At 35.9% G+C, this 19,402-nt stretch overlaps 3 protein-coding genes across 9 annotated transcripts in view; 2 read left to right on the top strand and 1 right to left on the bottom strand.

Annotated features, from left to right (window-relative positions):
• Window positions 1-27: 27 nt before the first annotated feature.
• LOC128886998 (cartilage oligomeric matrix protein) lies at window positions 28-12,107 on the bottom strand. 2 transcript variants are annotated; one of them, XM_054142383.1, is made up of 15 exons: window positions 11,829-12,107; window positions 10,016-10,189; window positions 9,395-9,621; window positions 7,486-8,158; window positions 7,263-7,348; window positions 6,859-6,922; window positions 5,543-5,765; window positions 4,564-4,692; window positions 3,221-3,497; window positions 2,970-3,122; window positions 2,426-2,807; window positions 1,693-2,046; window positions 1,292-1,519; window positions 565-1,074; window positions 28-406 (listed from the first exon to the last, which is right to left on the bottom strand). In XM_054142383.1, the coding sequence occupies exons 1-15, from the start codon at window positions 11,905-11,907 to the stop codon at window positions 279-281; spliced, it is 3,687 nt and encodes a 1,228-aa protein (XP_053998358.1). In that variant the 5' UTR covers window positions 11,908-12,107; the 3' UTR covers window positions 28-278. The 2 variants fall into 2 exon arrangements, with proteins under 2 accessions (XP_053998358.1, XP_053998359.1); XM_054142384.1 differs by lacking the exon at window positions 4,564-4,692.
• A 428-nt stretch (window positions 12,108-12,535) lies between these two features.
• On the top strand, window positions 12,536-15,008 carry LOC128887039 (BRCA2-interacting transcriptional repressor EMSY). 2 transcript variants are annotated; one of them, XM_054142469.1, is made up of 5 exons: window positions 12,966-13,346; window positions 14,088-14,262; window positions 14,351-14,557; window positions 14,693-14,802; window positions 14,883-15,008. In XM_054142469.1, the coding sequence occupies exons 1-4, from the start codon at window positions 13,283-13,285 to the stop codon at window positions 14,703-14,705; spliced, it is 459 nt and encodes a 152-aa protein (XP_053998444.1). In that variant the 5' UTR covers window positions 12,966-13,282; the 3' UTR covers window positions 14,706-14,802; window positions 14,883-15,008. The 2 variants fall into 2 exon arrangements, 1 of the variants encoding a protein (XP_053998444.1); XR_008459955.1 differs by lacking the exons at window positions 14,088-14,262; window positions 14,351-14,557; window positions 14,693-14,802; window positions 14,883-15,008 and adding an exon at window positions 13,405-13,614 and having other exon boundaries at window positions 12,536-13,346.
• A 1,890-nt stretch (window positions 15,009-16,898) lies between these two features.
• Window positions 16,899-19,402, top strand: part of LOC128887023 (uncharacterized) — a 33,467-nt gene continuing 30,963 nt past the window's right edge. For 2 of the 5 annotated variants that reach the window (XM_054142443.1, XM_054142440.1), the window contains exon 1: window positions 16,899-18,542. The gene's annotated coding sequence lies outside the window, so the exon portion shown is untranslated. Of the gene's footprint in view, window positions 18,543-18,776; window positions 18,829-19,402 lie in introns of those variants that run through there. The other 3 variants (XM_054142445.1, XM_054142444.1, XM_054142441.1) reach the window with 2 other exon arrangements.

Here is a 19,402-nt window from a genome sequence, read left to right on the forward strand (position 1 = left end):
TCCGACTTTTTAAAAAAACAATACTGGACTAAGATAAGAACAATAATCACAAAGTATACAATATTTAAATTAATTATGTAAAATAATGCATAATATCTAAATGTTATATTTCGAATTCGAAAACAAAATTGATGCAATCCATAATCGTAAAACAAGATTATTTGGTCAGAATCGAATGAACGTTAAATAAAATATATGGTATTGTAAACATATATACACGTAAGTTACGTAACAAATCAAATTTATGCTCTTTAATCCAGTAGCGTAATTCGGAAGATTTAGAAGAAGTTGTATTCCTCGCGTTGTTGTTGTCTGTGATGAGGTCTAATTTCATTGCTCAATTCTGCAGCTATCTCCTTCTTCAAATTTGTAGGCAACTCGTTCCAAACTGATTGCGGCACGGTTTCTGAAAAATAAAATTACAATTATTACATTTAACGAAGACGCATATCTTACTATGTAAATAATGCGTTTGCTAAAATTGATATTTCAGCGGTAAAGTTGACGAGTATATGTTTAGAGTAAAAGAAACGATCTCTCATTTAAAATTTCTGCTCTTCTTACCTTTACACGTGTATAGCAGGTTCGACCAAGTGATTTTTTCCTGAGAGAAGCAATATACGCCTAGTCGGCCGCCCTTCAGAGTTGAATCGTAAACGTTTCCGGAATCAGCCATCAATTGTTTCCCTTGGTAAAGCCTGAATCTAATCAAACCAATTCTTGGCCTATGCAACAGTTGCCACCTGTACGAGGTCTTCTCCTTCCAGCCAATTTTCTTTGGGTCCCGCCAAAGTATCTTCACCTGATTCGGAGTGTCCTTGTTGTGCCAAAGACTGTTTCTAAGAAGTTCACCGGGACCGGTGCTCGAGTCGACGAGTTTCAAAATGATTCCAGGATCCCCGACTGCACGGAACGGATTCGCCATCCAGTACGGCTGCTGGCTCTTCTTCCAGGTTACGATGTAGAATCTACGATAGTCTTGATAAGAGAACACGAAACCAACAAAGTCGTCGTCTCCGTCGTCGTCGACGAAAAATGTGCCTTCGTAGTCTACGCCGCTAAATACATCCGGTCCTGTCGAAGAAAATAATAAAATTAACGATATGTTTGTCTTTCTAATATCAGTACGTTCCCTACGGGCTATTCTCTTTTCTATTTCTATTTCTGTAAACCCTCGGGCCCTGTAGCTATGTTTGATTGTAGCTACAGTACGGGTTTAACGATCCCGAGTTACCCGAGCTACAGTGGCGCCAGAAAAATCTGTTGCTTTTATTGTATAAATTGTAGTTACCGATAGCAATTCCAGGATCACTGTTCACAAGCTGCTGTATTTCAGCACCATCGTTGTTTATCCTCCACACGGGATCTTCCTGAGCGATGCCAAAAGGATCTAAAGCAATCGTGACATATTTTCGAAAGTCTGTCGTCCAGATTAAACTGTTGTTAGGGCAGTTGTCGTGAATGTTTATCACGGTGTCGTTATCGTAGTCGTTCCAGCAAGCGTCACCAATATTTTCATCTGAAAAGTATATCGAAAGTTTCGTTAAACTAAAATTACGTATCGACTTGTTATGTAATAGGAGGCACGAATGCAGTTAATAGCAGCTCCCAAAATGCCCATTTCTCAACATTCTCCTTTTGTCCGTAGGAAACAAAATTATCATTAGTATCGATCCTCGAACATTTACTTACGATGAGTGTGACGCTGATCTGGATTATACACGTAAAGGCAGTTGTCCTGATAATTCAGTATGCCGTCATTATCTATGTCATGATCGCACTCGTTTCCTATACCGTCGCCGTCGTTGTCGTTTTGGCCGGGATTCGCTATATCGGGACAGTTGTCTCTGTCATCTTGTATGCCATCCCTGTCTGTATCGCTGTCGTTATCACAAACATCGCCTACTCCATCTCCATCTCTGTCCATTTGATCTGTATTCAGATTGATCGGACAGTTGTCGCAGACATCACCAATCCTGTCGTGGTCCGAGTCTGTTTGATCGTAGTTTATCTTTTTTGGACAGTTGTCTTGGCGGTTTGGAATACCTGGAAAAACAAGGGTATCCTTGTATCCTAATTTTTATTCTTATTCTTATTTTTTTTTCTTTTTCTTTTTCCTTCTTTTTTTTTTCTTTTTTTTTTTTTAATACAAATAAAAATAGAAATGTAGTACCGCCTATGGATTAGTCCGTAGTAAAATATTCAAATATTTTCACGAAGCGGACGAGCACAGTTTCGATTGCACATAGCGATTTGAAAATGTATCGTTTCTTCTTTCTCTCGCTACACCGATCACGGAACTTCACGGATTGTTGAAATATATTTTTCTCGTATCATTTTAGACGTATCGTTTATTACAATTGCAGAAATTTCCTGCGTATATAGGGTGGTCGAATAAAAAAAAGTTTTGTAATCAATACGATACCATCGTTATCGATATCGTTGTCGCAAGCGTCTCCAATCCCGTCACCGTCTGTATCCTCTTGCTTTGGATTTCTGACTAAGGGGCAGTTATCACAGACATCCCCAACCGAGTCTGGCCCATCTCGGTCTGTATCGTCCTGACCAGGATTTGAAACCAAGGGACAGTTATCCGAAGAATTTAGCACGCCGTCGCTGTCAGCATCTGGATCACACGCGTCGCCCACGCCGTCCTGGTCCGTGTCCTCCTGGCCACTGTTTGGCGTCAGTGGACAATTGTCTACGCGACAACGTCGATCGTGACACCGAAGATTTCTATCGGGAATTCCGTCGCTGTCCTGGTCGACGGTGCAAAGAAGTCCATCTCCGGCCCATCCAACGCGGCACTGAAAATCGCATCCTTTTTAAACGTCAAACGTAGATATCGTTTTAAAATCAGAAGCATTTCGAGTATGTAAAAAAGCAAAATTCAACTTTTTTTTTTAAACATATTTAAGCAGATCAAGCCTTTAATAATCGTTTTGGTACACTAGGTGTCTGACAATTACCCTGCATCTGTACTGATCGATATCGATGCAGACGCACTCGGCATTTAAATCGCAAACTGTCGTCAAGTCTGGACAAACATTGTGCGCCGGGTGACAGCCAACCGTTTGATTTCCTACAAAACCTGCCCTGCACGCTCCGCATCTGTACGAACCCTGGAACGAAGCAAAATAACGGAACATGTTTCGGGGAAAATCTGACTCGTTTGTCGCGAATGAAACGATATACTTTAATATAAAGTTAAGTAAATTACCTCTGTATTGATGCATTCCATATATGGGTCGCAACCTCCATTGTTATTTTCGCACTCGTTTACGTCTTGACATATTTGTTTATGCACTTTAGCAAACTCTATTCCGATTCCCTCCGTAGTGGGCCCGATATATCCCACCGGACAAGATTCGCATCTATATCCAGGACGTAGATTGATACATCGCACTCCAGGATGACAAGGCTGTGCCAAATCGCACTCGTTCATGTCAATGCATGAGGTACCATTGCCGATGAAGCCGTTTGGGCATGGACCACATCTGAAAATTACCACGATAAAAATGAAAAAATTGTGCGATTCGAAAGAGCCGCGATGAAGCCGGATTTTGTTAATTTCAATGTTATTTTGAAGGAAAACCAGAAAATGTATTGTAAGTTGCACCAAAAGTTTTGTTCGTAATTTAAGCGTTTGTTAGACTACGCTCAGACAAACCATGATAAAAAAAGCCTTGTTTGTATTTTATTAATATTATAACATTCGATTGTTCTTTAGCTTTTAGCGAATGAATGCAGTTGAAAATATGTAATTTCATGGAATTCTTAGCGAACACAGCGCATATTAGAAGATAGCCAGAGCATCGGAAAATATAACTCGACAACGTATTGAGTTTATTCGATGTGCTTGCGTACTTGAACTTCTCGCTCCTCTGTTTACTCTAGTGTCGGCTAGTGTTTGCTTCGACAGATACGATATAAATGTGTTTATATTTATAAGAGGCGCTAACTGTAAATGTATCCCATGTACCGTGTGTCCATGTCCCATGCGAGAGAAACAAGTGACGTGTTATTGTACCTGGGAAATTACTTTGATGAGTTTTTGTACCACACCCTACAACCATGGGATCGTGGCTTGACACCGAAGCTCGCTAAAGTCAATAGGCCTGAGAAGTGGAGAGGATAGCCACGAGACAGTTACAGAGAGTTCCAATTGATAGATATTAGGTTGATGCATAATTGTCCGACTGTTTTTGAAGACAATATTTGTCCAATGTAAAAAAATATATATAATGGATGACCGTTCGATTACAGATCGCAAGCGGCCCATTACAAATCACAAAAGTAGCGAGTAACGGACGAGTGGTTTATTGTAAATTAAAAATGTAACGGGTAACTATTAAATAGTCCATTAAAATTTGAAAAAGTAACGTGTAATGATTAAATGGATTGCCCGTTACGTTTTTAATGGAGTAGAACTCTAATTCATCTGATTCAATAACGAAAAGGAAACGTTAATTTCAAACGATTGAACGATACGAAAACAAAGACGTCGGGTAATTATACATGAACCCAATAGCATCGTCATGGTATCCGTTTTGACATTGGTACCTGTAATATGGTGGGTAAACGACTGACTCACACTCTACTTCTCGGTAGCAAGGATTTAGCTCGCAACCGTTTCTCCGACGCTCGCAACGTATGCCATCGCCAATATAGGCAGAAGGACATTTTCCACAGCTGGAAAGTTTACATGCTTATTATTTACGGTAGAAATAACTTAACTGGCGCAGAGAGAACAAGCCACGTGAATCCGATTCCGCTGCAACTTGATTTGAAGTCACGGAAGGGGTTTCCCGCTACTCGACGTAGTATGCGCTCATTCCGCGAGCGAATAAGGGTACATACCCTGACGTTTGTGCATGGCTTCGTCGATAAGAAGATACCAAAGAATCTCGTACGAGCCATCAGATTGGAGTTAAACGAGGGTTCAAAGTATACGATGAATCGATGAATCGTAGAACAAAGAAAAGGCTAATTGTCTCAATATTGAATCTCCCAGAAACTCAAAAATAAACATTCTTACTAGTCATCAGATCGAAGTTGAACGGGTGTTTAAAGTATAAGACCTCGATGAATCGTAAAACGAAGAGAAAGTTAATTGTTTGAATATCGAATCTCCCAATTCTGGCTTTCAGTAAGTGCTAAAGCCAATATTTGGCTGAGTAGTCCAGATGGAGGTTTGGCTCCCCTACTCTATCTACGCTCTGTGTATCACGTTGAACGCCGCATCACTCATGCGAGCGGCAGAACTTTTCGCTAAGGCACTTCAACAATTAATTTTGAGGGCTAAGTGTTAATGAAAATAAATCTAGATAGAATTCATAAGTAATACGACGAACGATAGATTTGTCCGCGATCTCGCGGCAACTTTGTACATCTTACATCGTATTGCACGCTCGTCGACAAACACCAAGGATTTTGGATGAACAAACACTCAACTTCCTATGGTTGATGAAAGTTTACGGCGGTGCAACTATTGTCCCATTGAAAATGACACTATATTTCAAATAATGAAAATGAAAAATACCTGAAGCCGTCCGCGTGGTCGTAACAAGGGACATCGCGAAAGCACGGTTTGCTCGCACAGGTAACGACCGCTATAGCGCAACGATATCCGTCTCCGGTATAACCTGGGGGGCAAGCGCCGCATTGTGGCCCACGTGGAGTGTTGCGACAATCAGCTCCCGGGAAGCAGGGTGACTTATAATCGCACGTAGGAGGCGGAGCTGCCGTTGTGGTCGTCGGTGGAACTGTGAAATTACAGCAACGTTCCTCAAGTTGTTACGAACCTCGTCCAGCAAGATGTTACAAAGAAAAATCCACTACTTCCTGGAACTGTCCGTGTAACAAACGGCGTTTCACAAAACCCGGTGTTTGCGGGGGTGTTACTGAGATACGAAGTGTGTGCAGGGTGGATCTTGTAAGTGTACATCTAAATTCTTTCGAGTCTTCTGTGCTAGTTGTTAGCTCCCTTCCCCTCCTTTGAAACATACCTTTTTTAGTATCCCGTTAGATAGAATTCTCTTTACTGTGCAACTCGTCTTCAAAAATCTTGATATATCGATCCATCTTGATGTTTTTCACGTTACGTTAGTACGCTGCGCTGCGCCGCGCCGCGCCGCGCCGTTTCGCTTTCGATTACTATGAAACGGTACGATACGACCCACGGGCCTCTGTTTTTCTTCTCGACTATACCCACTTGTTCGGCATATTCAAAATTCGTGTCCTCGTTACTTTGCGATGTTTTCGTATATTCGACCACGTTAGTCTTCCATTCCGTGTTCTGATCAACTCAATATGCGTGTACCCTCTTATAATACCAAACTTGATGCTTCCTTTCTCTACGTATCTACCAACCTTGCCAATTCTTAACAAACGAATTAAGGTAAGGTGAGGCGAGGTACGGTAGGGTACGGCAGGGTAGACCAACGTCGAGATAAGATCAAATAAAATGAAATAGAATAACGATGAAACGCGTTCGACGTTAGAATGTTGACTATACTTCACTCGTTACCACACTTTCATGTTCATTCTGATCGTTTCTCACTTTCTCTAGCTACTTTCCACTCTATCCTGATATACGAGTCACAAAAGTATTCCAATTTGCAAAAATGACACGTTTATTGCAATGTTAGACCGTTTTATACATTGATATAAATACTCTCTCGTCGCCCATATTAGATAATTTGTACATTTGTAAGTACCGTAGCAAAGTTGAAACAGTTTTCATGCAAAAACTGTGACGGAGCAAAACCACGTCGAAAGAAAAACGAGAAAGTAACAGGAAAGAAATGTTCTTGACGATTAATAATAATTATTTCAATACAACGCAACTTCACTCACCGAGGGGTACGCGACAGCCTGCACAATTTTCGATTAGTTGTCGCAGATGTTGCGTTTCCAGTCTCTGAAAAGAAAAGGATTGTTACGAGTCGGATTAATGTAACGGTCGTTACACGAAGAAATACGAAAATATCATCGTATAGGAGTTCACCGCGCATCCGTATCTAATGTACACTTTTTTATTTCTTAATACAACATCTGTTACTTGAAACAATAACGTCGAAGAACGCGAACTTTTTGTTTCTATCAGAGTAAATCTATCAGAGTAAATTTTAATCGTATTAACTGGCTATATCAAGAAGAAAAGAACGGATATTTAATTGAAACGTAGCCTGTTCGGATAATGGAACTTACATGTAGTAGAAATTAGCTAATGGGGTTTGGACTATGATAGCGTTACTTACATTCAACTCAATTTCTCTCCAGACCTTCTTGGTAGCAACGATCAGTTCGTTCAGAGTTTTAACTATTTGACTGTCCGTGAGACAAGCTGTAAAATTGTAATTTTCCGTCAGTCTATCCAAAATGTAATGATACGATAGTGTTCGAAAATGGTCGCATTGATATTCAGACAAATATTGGAAAGTCATTAACAAGAAAAGAAGAAAAAGGGGACTATTATTTCACCTCTTTCGTCTAAACTCTGGATCCCTATGTCTCCTCTTCGCGGAACCCTTTTGTAATTTACAGTTGGTTGATCGAGAAAATCTATTTCGTCGGTTTTATTGTCTCTGGTTTTCTTACGACGCGGTCCATTGAAGTCTTCGGGTCGCGACCACTGGTGCAAATGGCCCAAATGGTTCAATAAATCCGACTCCTCGAGGTCGTCCGTGGAATGATCTTTACCGCGATCGTCTTCGGTAAAACGTTTATTGTATCGGTTCGATTGACGCGATTCTGTCGAATGGTGGTCACGGTTTAAGCGACGAGATTCTTTGACGTCGTCATATTGGTTGGACCGTTCGAATTTATCCGAATTGTCGAAATCATCGATCTGATAAGTAACTATATTTGACCGAGCGTCGGAATCGTGAGCATGATCTTTAGATCGACGATGATATTGTTTTTCATTCGACGTTGCATGAGATCGTTCGATACCAGGCGAATGATCGTTAGAGTCTTTAGCGTGTTGATTCCGATCGTCGTTGGATCTTAAATTAGATTCGTGAGACTCTTTGTTCGTCGGGAGATCTGATGACGTGTCCGTATAGGCCAAATCATTGGAACAGTTTTCTTGTGTCGGCACATCGATGACGGACGTCGATGGATATACCTTTACTAAGCTTCTTCTTTCCCTAAACTAAAGACGTACCAGCTGGAGAAATGAGCAGATCACAGCATAGCGTTAAATATGAACTATATTGTTGTTATTCGTCACGTGTTTTCAAACATTTTCATTCGGGTACAATTAAGAAAAATGTTAGCGATAAGAACGATTTGTTCACTTTCCCAGTGTGATGCAAACGGGTTAATGATTAAATAAATAATCATCCGAGGCTTGCGGTCAGATTTGCCGCCGTCGTATATCGTTGCAACTCGGCCAAGTTTCTTAATATTTATGCATCTCGATCGCGTATACAAGAAAGTGGGTTGCGCATATTCAGTAAGATTGAATTCTAAGCTAATCGAAATCAATTCGATTCTTAAATACGTTACGTGAGTTAGCAGCTGTATGTAATAAAGACAAGCAACCTCGGCCTGGCCAGCCATATTTGGAAAGACATCATCCTACGGTCTCCAACGTCGTTAATGGTCTGTATCACCGTGAAACTCCGTCAGAGGCCAAGGAGGAAATAATGTTCGCCACGATCGTGTTCGTTCGTTCTCTGGTTCGTAGACGCAGAGAATAATTATTCGAAGCGGGACAACAATTTCTATTTCGATTTCGTCCCGTGCGTTTCTGTATAATTCTGTGCCTGGCTTTTATGCACGTGTTGTTTATTATACATTTTTTAATTCGTGAATTTGAATCGTATCTAGACCTACGGGTTGTTGTAATTATTATTTTTAAAATAAAAGAGTCGGGAGAAGCGTGAATCACGAAGTGACAAAGTGATTTACGACTATATTCATAATTACGTTGAAAAATGCTACTTGTCGAAGAAGTTGTAGCAGTATTTTCCAACGAAACGCAATTGAAACAAAATGACTCGCGACTCCGGACATCTCGACGCCAATGTGTTGAGTTACAACATCCACGTATGATTCTCGTTACGTCTCGGTTAAGTTCAGACGCACGATACGCCCACAACCGTATTCACTGTTGAAACTGGCGCGGACTCGGTGGGTTCTAATGCTACGATATATGCACGTACGCAGACCTATTCGACAGATCGTATACAGAGTGTCCCGCATACACTGTCGCAAGTTGTTTTCTCAAGAACTTATGAAGATATCAACCTGGTTTTTGCTACAGTTGAATGCTGTAGGAGAGTCGATCTTTTAGTGCGTAACAGATGTGTGTTAGAATTGATTTTAGACAGGAAAAAAGGGATTCTTTAAATTTGTTTGAATGAAAGATAGGTAAAACACTCACTGCTTCCACAAGAGGACTATTTTCATTATCCGCCAACTCCTGGAAACTTTTCTTCAGCGACAACGCTCCTTGATAAACACAGTCGATGTAAACATCCATTCGAGCATTTGGTCGACTCTGATGCACTATCACGATCACGTTCTTCAACGGTGTATCGGTACTTAAAGTGTCCACGTTAATGTGTTCGGTAGTTCGATGTCTATCGTCATGGACGCTCTCGAGGATTACTGAAAGAAATTATGCCTATCATAAAATTGCTTAAAATAATCGAAATTATTTTTTCAACGATTTTTCCAACAATAAATGAACACCTACACCTAATTTTAAACGCATTTGCGGCCAAATTTGTTTTTTACTAAAGATAAGTTTTCGCATGCTTAAAAATACACTGAGAATATTTGAAGAACTCATTCTATCGAATCTGCCATTTCTTTTTTTTTTTTGTTTTTCATCAGGCAATTCGATAAATCGCCTGGAAGATGGAACAAAGTTATCGATGGTAGTGGCGGTTACATCGTTTTTCTTTATAAATGAAAAGTATGTTTATTTTAGAAAGGCGCGTAAGTAAATTTTTTACACTTGGCACAAGGATCGTTCGTTTCGCATGAACGTGTTTCCTACCTCGTTTCGTTCGTCTGTCGAGTATTAGCATCATTTTCGTTCTGTATTTGCCGAATTTCACAGCCAAAAGTGTTTCGACCATTGCTTCTGACGCTTTGTTCTTTGACTTGATGTTCGAGAACGTAATCGCAAAGTCGTCGTTGCTCCATGCTTCTTGAAGGCTTGTCGTTAGATCTGTGAAACACGTATAGAAAAGGCAAATAAAGTGTGTACAATTATAGTTTTAGAATATAGTTTAACACTTTCGTTTTCGTTTTGAGAAATTCCGGGTAAATAACTTTAAAAATCGGTATTCGTCAGTAATTAAGTCTTTCGAATTTTTCTTATTTTACTAAATCTATTTCTGGAATTTCCATGGAACAAAGGCCGGATTTCATACAATTTATGCGCTATTTACGATAATGAAAAAATTCGTAAAATTTTACGTTATTGTCGAAAAATTAAATCTACGCGCGCATGTCCTATCATTTTCTCCGATACTGTATAATTTATGAATAGTTTCATATATTTATATTTTCCTCTATTTTTCTCAGATTCATGTCCAACGGGATACATTACGCGTTTGTCGATAAACGTTGTTTTAAAGCGATATTAACACTATAATATATTTTTGTTATTGGAGGAATAAGGAGTAAACTGATTTATAAATCAAATGAATCGTGTTGTTACAATAGTTGTTCGTAAAAATTGCGGTAAAAGGATTGTTATTAACAGTGTGACTTGAAAACTTTGAAATACAAGGGTTAAATTGACCAGCTTGGTAGTTTGAGCGTTAAATAAATTTCTAAGAGCAAGGGTAACTGGAAGTTTGAGCAATTGTTCGTAACGTTGAATTTAGAAATCTTTCCTCGGATTTGGTAAACACGAAAACAGTCAGTTCGAGTTAAATGTCTTGGAGAAACGATTTATCGTTCGGAGCACGTCGTTACCGGGTTTCTTGTCGGGTTGCATGGGGACTGGTTTGCAATACCGTAAACATGTTATGGGAACGCGTCGCAGGTGCAGTAACGCCGTACGCTTTTCATTTACTTTTAACGGTTGTCTGTTAGATTTCATAATTAACATTGATCCGTGTTCAAAATTGAAATCCAGAACGTCTCGCGTTACTCTTTTTTGTAAATTCACGGCGTACCTATTACATCGTGAACAAACGAATTTCATTTCGCGACCTCTACGTTTCGTCTGAATATAACAGATGTTTTTTTTTTTTTTATTAAAATGCAATTAACGTTCCTTATTAAAATGCAATTAATGCATTTACTGAGCTAGTTTTATTTGAGAAGTAAGAATTTCCTCGGCATGTTTCTCAATGTTTAATTCAAATAATTGGAAAATTTGTAATTGAAAACTATTTGAAAATTCCGAGTGCAGACGGTTTATAAATTTGCTTTAAGATTTCAAAACACTTCGTAGGAAAATATAAAAAAACACGAGAGTAGAAGTCTTGGATCTTATAAATCCAAGGAGAGAAAATTTCAAATTGATGATCTTGATAACTACGTCTAACGATATTTTAGATTGTAATTAGAGAACAATATAGATTACAACAGATTTGTGTAGATGCTCGAGAGTTTTATGATGAAAGTATCAAAATTTCATCATGGTAAGTCTTTTCCCGATGTATTAAATAATCAATTTAAGTGGAAATTTGTAACTGTTATTTCAAAGTATTCAAATTCCTTGTTTCCCCAATATTCGCTGTATAATGCAACGATTCGGGTTATTAACTAATTAAGGTGATAATCAAAGACAGAAAAGTCTATTTAAGTTTATTAAATTGACCGCACGCTCTAATTCGATCACTTTACCTTACCTTCATCTGGCGTGACACTGGAATCAACGAAATAAGTAACAAGGAGCACCGCGACAACTATCGTCGCGATTAAGCGCATTTTTGTTCACCACTTTTGCCCGTGTTTTGTATTCGTTCAATTGCTAATTATTTAGAACTCGCGTCGCTTGAATTTCTCAGCCCGCTCAAACTTCACTTCTTTTCCCAATTAATTTCAAACGATGCATACCGAACTCGAGCGAATAAATAGATCCTAGGACGTTGGCGTTCGTCGACTGAGACGAGGAAAAGCCTACGGACGACTTTATACGTCACCCACGGGAATTTCTGAGTATAGAGTCGTCGTTCACATCGAAGATAACGAAAGGAATCGACGTAGGAAATAATAAAGAATTTATCAGGATATCGCGTATATGTTTATTTAACAGGGCGTAAAACGTTTAAAGTCGCTGAAGCAATCGCTGTGTTTGGTGTGGAATTAAATCCATTGCGTATGCGTATGCGTATTTATTTACCAGATGCCTTATTACACTACTAAGTGTTGCTAAATTAATAAACGTACGACCTTTCCGTACACTTCTCTTAATCCACAATCCCTTATTTTACCTTAAACCAAACCAAAGTATAAGTATTTTACTTTTACATCTTTTGGACGGCATTCATCTTACAGCTAACTTATATTCATTAATATTAATATAACGCAAAGTCTGGATAACGCAAGTGTCTGGATGAGGAGTTTTTTGGATTTTTTATTTTTTGTTTTTTATTCATTAAATCCATTGAGATATTGTATTTTATCATTCTGTCTTCTTTTATTGGCTGATATATCACAGCATATAATAAGAATTTATAAAACGTATATAGCTGGTATAAATGGTTATCGTTTATACTTTTAATAATTACGTATGTATTTTACGTTCACGTTAACAGAAACACAGAGGTAAATAAGATACCGTGTTTTTTTTCTTCTATTTTTAGTAACTTACAGGCAGGACTATGTTTCCCCTGGTCTATCTATAATAATGTCTCTATAGTTATATTAAGCATTTATACAATTTATATATTGTATAACAGTAGTAACAATAAAATATTACAGGAGAATAATTGAAAGCTGAGTAAATTGAATAGAAAGAGGATATTCAATAGGCGCGCGGAATCATGGACTTGTTCGCATGCGTTGGTAGACAAAGACAGATAAGGTACCGACACTGAACTATTCTAATTAATACAGTTCAGTGGGTACTGCAGTTTTCTTTCCGAGAGGTGCCAGATTAGCCAATACATGAAAATATCAGTGAACTTTACTGGTAGGAGTACCAACGTTTATAACGAATACCGATTACAATAAGAGTAATTGTACGACAACTTCATCATCAACTCACCATACTGTCAACGAAACGTCGAAAATGTGGAAAAAGTGTACGAACATTGGTAAAATTAGATCATATTTATTATAACGATCGAAGCATGGAACCATGTGGTCGCTGAGACATGAAACAATGACCCGTGATGAATGCAGAAAATATTTGCGATGTTTAGGTAAGGTTAAGTTTCGTATAATTATTTTCTTAGTTCAGTAACGTTTAGTTTCTTACAGTCTCGAAAGAATCGTACATGTCGAAAAATGTAACGCAGTTTTATAATAGGTATTAATATCCTAATGCACGCTATTTGCGTCATTGAAAAATAGATAATGGAAACCTGAAGAGCTATACTTGATAATCATTACAAATTTATGGATGTATTAATATTTACCGATGTATAAATATGTATTCATTTGTTATTAAATATAACTAAAATACACAAACTGGTTTTTTTATTTTTAATATTTACTTTTTGTAGGAATGTATTGTATAGCATTGTTTTAACTGCTGTAATTTAAAAGCCATTTGGGTTTTACCAGACTTGTGGTAATTGTTAAATGTATGGATAATGAATAAAACATACTCAAATAGAATGAAAATCCTTCATTAAAATTGTGAATAAGTTCATATATTGTTATATGCGTGACAATATTGTTCTAAATAAGAAACTTAATTATGGTAAAATGTAGATATATCCCATAACAAATATTTTTAGAGAAATCATAAATGTAGTTGCACAACATAGAAAGAAAAGTGTTAGTTAAATATTTAGTTCATTTTAACTAATGTAATTACATTGAGTGATTTAATTAAAAAATAGATATATTTATATTAATTTTATTAAAATTTCTTAAATTAATTTCAGTTATTTAGATAATGTGTTATTTATATAGCCAATATGTGCTTTGTTTAATAGAGTTAGATGCTTATGGGAGTATGGTATCCGTCTTGCGTGCTCAGGGCCCTTTCACTAGTGAAAAACAAAAATTATTACAAGAACTCGCTAAAGTTCTACATATTTCCAATGAAAGACATCGTGCAGAAGTGCGGAGAGCCGTGAATGATGAGAAACTAGCAACGATAGCAGAACAGTAAGTACTCTACAAAATATATTATAATTTATAAAATCTGAAATAAAATGGTATTGCATTTGAAAATTAATCATTTATTATGATATAGATTAAATGGTCCAAACACTGGTACAGATTGGACTATCGAAGGTCGTCGTGTAATTCCACTTTTGCCAAAATTGAAGGCACGATCTGCTTTCACAACGCTAGCAAATAGCTTATCCCTTGCAACTGCAGTGGCAAATAGAAGGAATCTTCTAGTTCCTGAAAAAACAGAGGATGCAAAAGGTTTTAAGGAAAACTATTATCTATTTTGGTAAATGTGTGGTTTTAGTCTATTAAAATAGTGTACAGCTGTAGAACTGTAAGTTAAGGAGATTTCATGACTTAGTATTCTTTTGTATACTATCCATAGAATAAAAATATATTACTCGTGAATTTGTTTTAATAGCTGTAAGAAGTGAATCTCCTGTGAAGCAAAAAGTACAAGAAAAATTACTTAACAATAATGAATCTACACCTAATGAAGATAAGTTTAGCGATGAGAACGTTTCGAACGAGGTATCGGTTACATACTTATCTTGTATGGTAAGGACATCGTTTTATGTTTCAGTTACTTTATTTTTTGCAATACATTATAGGCCACTGAATTGGATAAAAGCAAGGATATACATAAGCTAAAGAACAATTCTGATGTCAACGAAAAATGTACCATGCCTGAAAAACGAAAATGTACTTCTCCACTCCCAGCAGCAATTCCAAGCAAGGTAATGAAAATCGTTTGATTATATTTTTTCTCAGCAAATAAATAAATAATGATATATTATGCAGGTTTTGGTAGTGTCTTCGAACTCGATAGGAACAATAAATCATAATATCGTCCATAAAGGATCTTCCGAAGATACGCAGTTATCGCAAATGCCAATAAATTCACTGCAACACCAAAATGTTACAATAATACCACTTAATATTAATTGCGGAGAAACCATTACAGGTTATTGCATCTTTAATTTTAATATATTTGTAACATGTATTTTGCAAAATAATGCAATTTTTTTAAATTGTATTCAGATTCAAAACAGTCCGTGATACATGAAAATTCCAATAATCATCCGGTAGTTCCGCCTGGTAATGCGAATGCCGTGATCCCAGTGGGCACAGGTATTACGAAAAGTAAAGGAAAAGTAATTGCTATCCAAAATAAACCTAGTACAAAAATTGGGCCAGCAATTTTAATGTCCAATAATACATCATGTGTACCAAATAACGACCTGCAGCCTGATACACAAGATACATCGACAGAAGATATTTTAAGTATGAATATATGTTTTTTTAAACACGGTACATTTTTACAATAATACGTTCAATAATTTACTTAATTGCCTTTATTATTCCAGACTCGAACGTATCATCTCATAATTTAGAGAAGACAGTAAATACTGAGAATTCAAATCTAACTGTTAGCAGCACAAAACGTGTTGTACCCGTGATCCATTCTAATGTAAAATCCCCAGTAACTAGAACCATTACATCAAGTAAATGTTATTGCTTCTGGATGACTAATTAATACAGAATCTACTCTAAACTAATTTATTTTTTAATTATTTTTAGGTAATCCACAACGACTAATAACTGCATGTCCTGATAAAACTGTATCAAATGGACCAGGACCACCTCAAACTAAGCAAACGTCAACGTTAACTTGTAAAAAACTGCCTACAAGGTTTAATAATCAAACCACTACCAATATGGTAAAGTTCTCAATAAAAGAATGTTAACGCAAACTACAACGATATTGGGATTCGATTTTTAAAAAATGTCTTTTTTATGGCGTTTCAGGGTGTTACGTTAAATTCTAATAAAACTGTAAATATATCTCATCATCCCAATACGAAGTTAGCATCTAAAACGAACGTGATTGTTATACAAAAGGGTCAAACTAAAGGTGTAACTCTTTCTCACGCAGGAAAGGTAATTACATTGGTAATCACTTTTATATTTTTTGTGTCGGATACAAAATAGAAGTGTTTTTATAAATTTTAGGAAGTGTTGGAAAAAGTAATTGTGGGTGGAAAAAATGTACGCGTTACGAGTCAACATAACACTTCTATTAGTGTTTTACCGCGTCATGTTTCTCTAAACAATACAGATCAAACTGTAACTATGTTATCAACAACAAACTCATCTCATGCAGAACTTATAACATCCGATACAAAGGTAACGACCGTTACTCATATATAAATCACAAAAACAAACAAAAATACATTTTTATTGTAAGTACTTAATACCCGATTATATAATAACGAGTATTTTCGTTTGTATTAGCTTTTGGTAGTAAAATAATTGAATATTATGTAATTATTATGGTTGTAAAAGCTTGAGCTTTATGTTTTTCAGTCTGGTAATACCATTATGTTCAATCTTCGACAAGATGTTTTGGAGAAGAATAAAAGTTTGACTCATCTTCATGAATCATCTAATGTTCTTACCTCAGATTCTAAGACTGTGATACAAAATACGCATGGCCATTTTTCGAAAGAACCAAATAACAGTGATTTACATGCACAAGATAAAGAGATAACTGTAGAAACCGATGATATAGTTACTTCTGTTAACAATGAGATACAACGGTCAGTTTGAAATTGTCGAAATATATTACAAAATTATTGTATTAAGAAGTACATGTAATAGGAACAACTGAAATATTACTTCAAAAACTTTTTGTAACTTAATAACATATTTTACGTGTAAGATATTTCACAAATTAAAATATATCCCAGAGACATGAGTTTCTTAAAGAAAAATTAAACATTGTAAACTTATGCCGTTAATAAGTAAAATTTAACGTGTATATATATAGCAAATTGAAATATTTCCTCTATTGGCAACCAAGAGTAAAGTTATTTTATTTTTTAAATATACTGCATCTTATGGGACGTCTTGAAATATCATCAAATGAAATGAAAAAAAAATAGAGGGATACTCCAGAATTCAAACCAATTCATAAGCATGTATGATATATTCAAGATTAATGAAATCCTGTTCAGTTGTTTCTATTATGTAGTTATTTACTTGTCAACATTAAGAAGTGTCATTTCTATTTTTATACAATCTAAATAATTTATATGACTTATTGTACCGCTTAAATTGTTTTTATCGACTAAAATTTTTGTAATTTAGCTCATAAATATTTTTTTACGTGTTTGTCTATACTCTTGTCCAGTGAATATTATTTATTTTGTTCACTTTCAATACTCAATAGAGGGTCATATTGACATCGATGATTATAATAATTTATAATAATGAATTAACAAGAAGAGTGTGGATATGTTCTGGATGTATAATACATATATATCTATGTATTCAATCAATAATAGGTTTTAGTTTTTTCAACAAATGGATAGCTTTTTCTTCTATTAAGTCAGTCATTTAATAATGTTTAAAGTTTATTAATATAAAACGTGCAATAACCTGTTCAAAAAATTGTAATTCAATATGACTGATAAATTTACGTATGGTGCGTGGCATATTTTTAATTTACTCATAATTTAAAATTCAGTAGAATAAATATATCGATACTGATAGTATCATGTTAGATCTTCCTTTAAATGTATTTTTGATGTAGACATTTTCAGAGTACATATGTTAACCAATTTTTTTACTTAATTTTAGTTCAGACTCGATGATTCTCAACCTTTCGTGTAGTAGGTAATTTTTCGCGACTCGCTGTATCAGTTTTTTAAAAGTGTATTACATTCTAAACTGATGTCTAATTCTATAAGTGATACAAATGTCATTCATTTTGTTCTCGGCCAGCTATGATTTAATGTTTCTAGTTTTGATATCTCATTTTAAATATAAAGGCATTACTTTCAGTTATTTAAAGTTTAATGTTCTATTAATAAAACAATTATTCAGAAAGAATACACGATATCAAAAAATTTAGTTTATTGTTATTTATATTTTTTGTAAAGTATAATACTTTTTAAAATAATCTCCCATATGTAAAAGTGGCTACCTGTCGGAAGTACGAGAATTGAATTGCGCATTAAAACATTCTGAGACGTGTTGCGCTAGCGCAGCTGCAACCAATCACGTTGGATCTCTCTAAGCGCGCTCGGACTTGTTCACTGTGACGTTTTGACGTTTAGTTCGATCGTGAAAGTCGATTGAATGGGTGGTTTGAGTTTGCCTAACAATAAGTAAAGCTAGTCGTCCAGACGTTTTATACAGGTAACATTAAAACAATTGCGACGTTAATGTGTGTTCACGTTCAGTGCTAATGACATACAAAGTTAAGGGTACGTTTATTTAGCTATATAACGAATAGCCATTTGCCTAACAAACTGTTATTCGTGAGTTGTGAATAAATATTTTATCGATATAAAATTTCATTTTTGACTTACGATTAAAACATTATTCCTATTCGAGTAACAAAGACTGGCGAATACTTCTTCGTTACGTAAATGGATAAATATTTATTCAAAAATTTTTTAATAACGTACAATACTGAAAACATTGTGCAGATAAAACGTGCAGTATAATCATGAATGTAAAACGGAATTTGTCTGGCAAAGATCAACATTGGTGAGTACTGACAAAGTACTATCGTTTTCATAGAAAAGAAAATATGCATCGTATTTTGTTCTGATTTTTCGTAGTTGACGAGAAAACAATAAAAAAGATTTTTATTTACAACTTGATATTATACATACACATATACAATAAAAAATATAATAGTATAATCTCTGAAGACGTTGAATTTAAAATGAACACTAGCTCGCTGTTTTACCGACGGTTCTTTGATACACAACTGATCGCACCTTGGGGTACACAGACAATTAATTGACTTTCAATCTATATCATTAAATATAGAGTACCATTAAGTAATTACGATACATTTCATATAATGTGTTTATAATATACAGAGTGGCTCTGAACAACTATAGCGCCAAATAGTTATAAGAAATGGTAGAAAGTATGAGATAGTTAAATGTTAATTTGCACAATCAAACAATCATTCCGTATCTGCGCTTAAACGGTAAAGGCGTAAATTTCGAATCCATTCTATAAATACCGTATTATGTCAAGCACATTCTATAAATACTTTATAATACGTATGTTGTTAGAGACACTTTGGTCTTGTCTGTTTCAATGATTT

This window comes from Hylaeus anthracinus, unplaced genomic scaffold (assembly GCF_026225885.1).
Source record: "Hylaeus anthracinus isolate JK02 unplaced genomic scaffold, UHH_iyHylAnth1.0_haploid 11985, whole genome shotgun sequence".
NCBI lineage: Eukaryota > Metazoa > Arthropoda > Insecta > Hymenoptera > Colletidae > Hylaeus > Hylaeus anthracinus.

What these genes read in the sequence shown, in the direction of transcription:
- LOC128886998 (XM_054142383.1), bottom strand. Translation starts at nt 11,907, where the DNA reads ATGCGCTTAATCGCGACGATAGTTGTCGCGGTGCTCCTTGTTACTTAT. An exon ending in GGAGAGAAATTGAGTTGAAT is followed by an intron (nt 6,923 to 7,262) that starts GTAAGTAACGCT and finishes TTTTCTTTTCAG; the next exon opens with AGACTGGAAACGCAACATCT. An exon ending in CCTGCTATACACGTGTAAAG is followed by an intron (nt 407 to 564) that starts GTAAGAAGAGCA and finishes TTTATTTTTCAG; the next exon opens with AAACCGTGCCGCAATCAGTT.
- LOC128887039 (XM_054142469.1), top strand. Translation starts at nt 13,283, where the DNA reads ATGTGGTCGCTGAGACATGAAACAATGACCCGTGATGAATGCAGAAAA. An exon ending in AAAATATTTGCGATGTTTAG is followed by an intron (nt 13,347 to 14,087) that starts GTAAGGTTAAGT and finishes TTTGTTTAATAG; the next exon opens with AGTTAGATGCTTATGGGAGT. An exon ending in CTAGCAACGATAGCAGAACA is followed by an intron (nt 14,263 to 14,350) that starts GTAAGTACTCTA and finishes ATTATGATATAG; the next exon opens with ATTAAATGGTCCAAACACTG.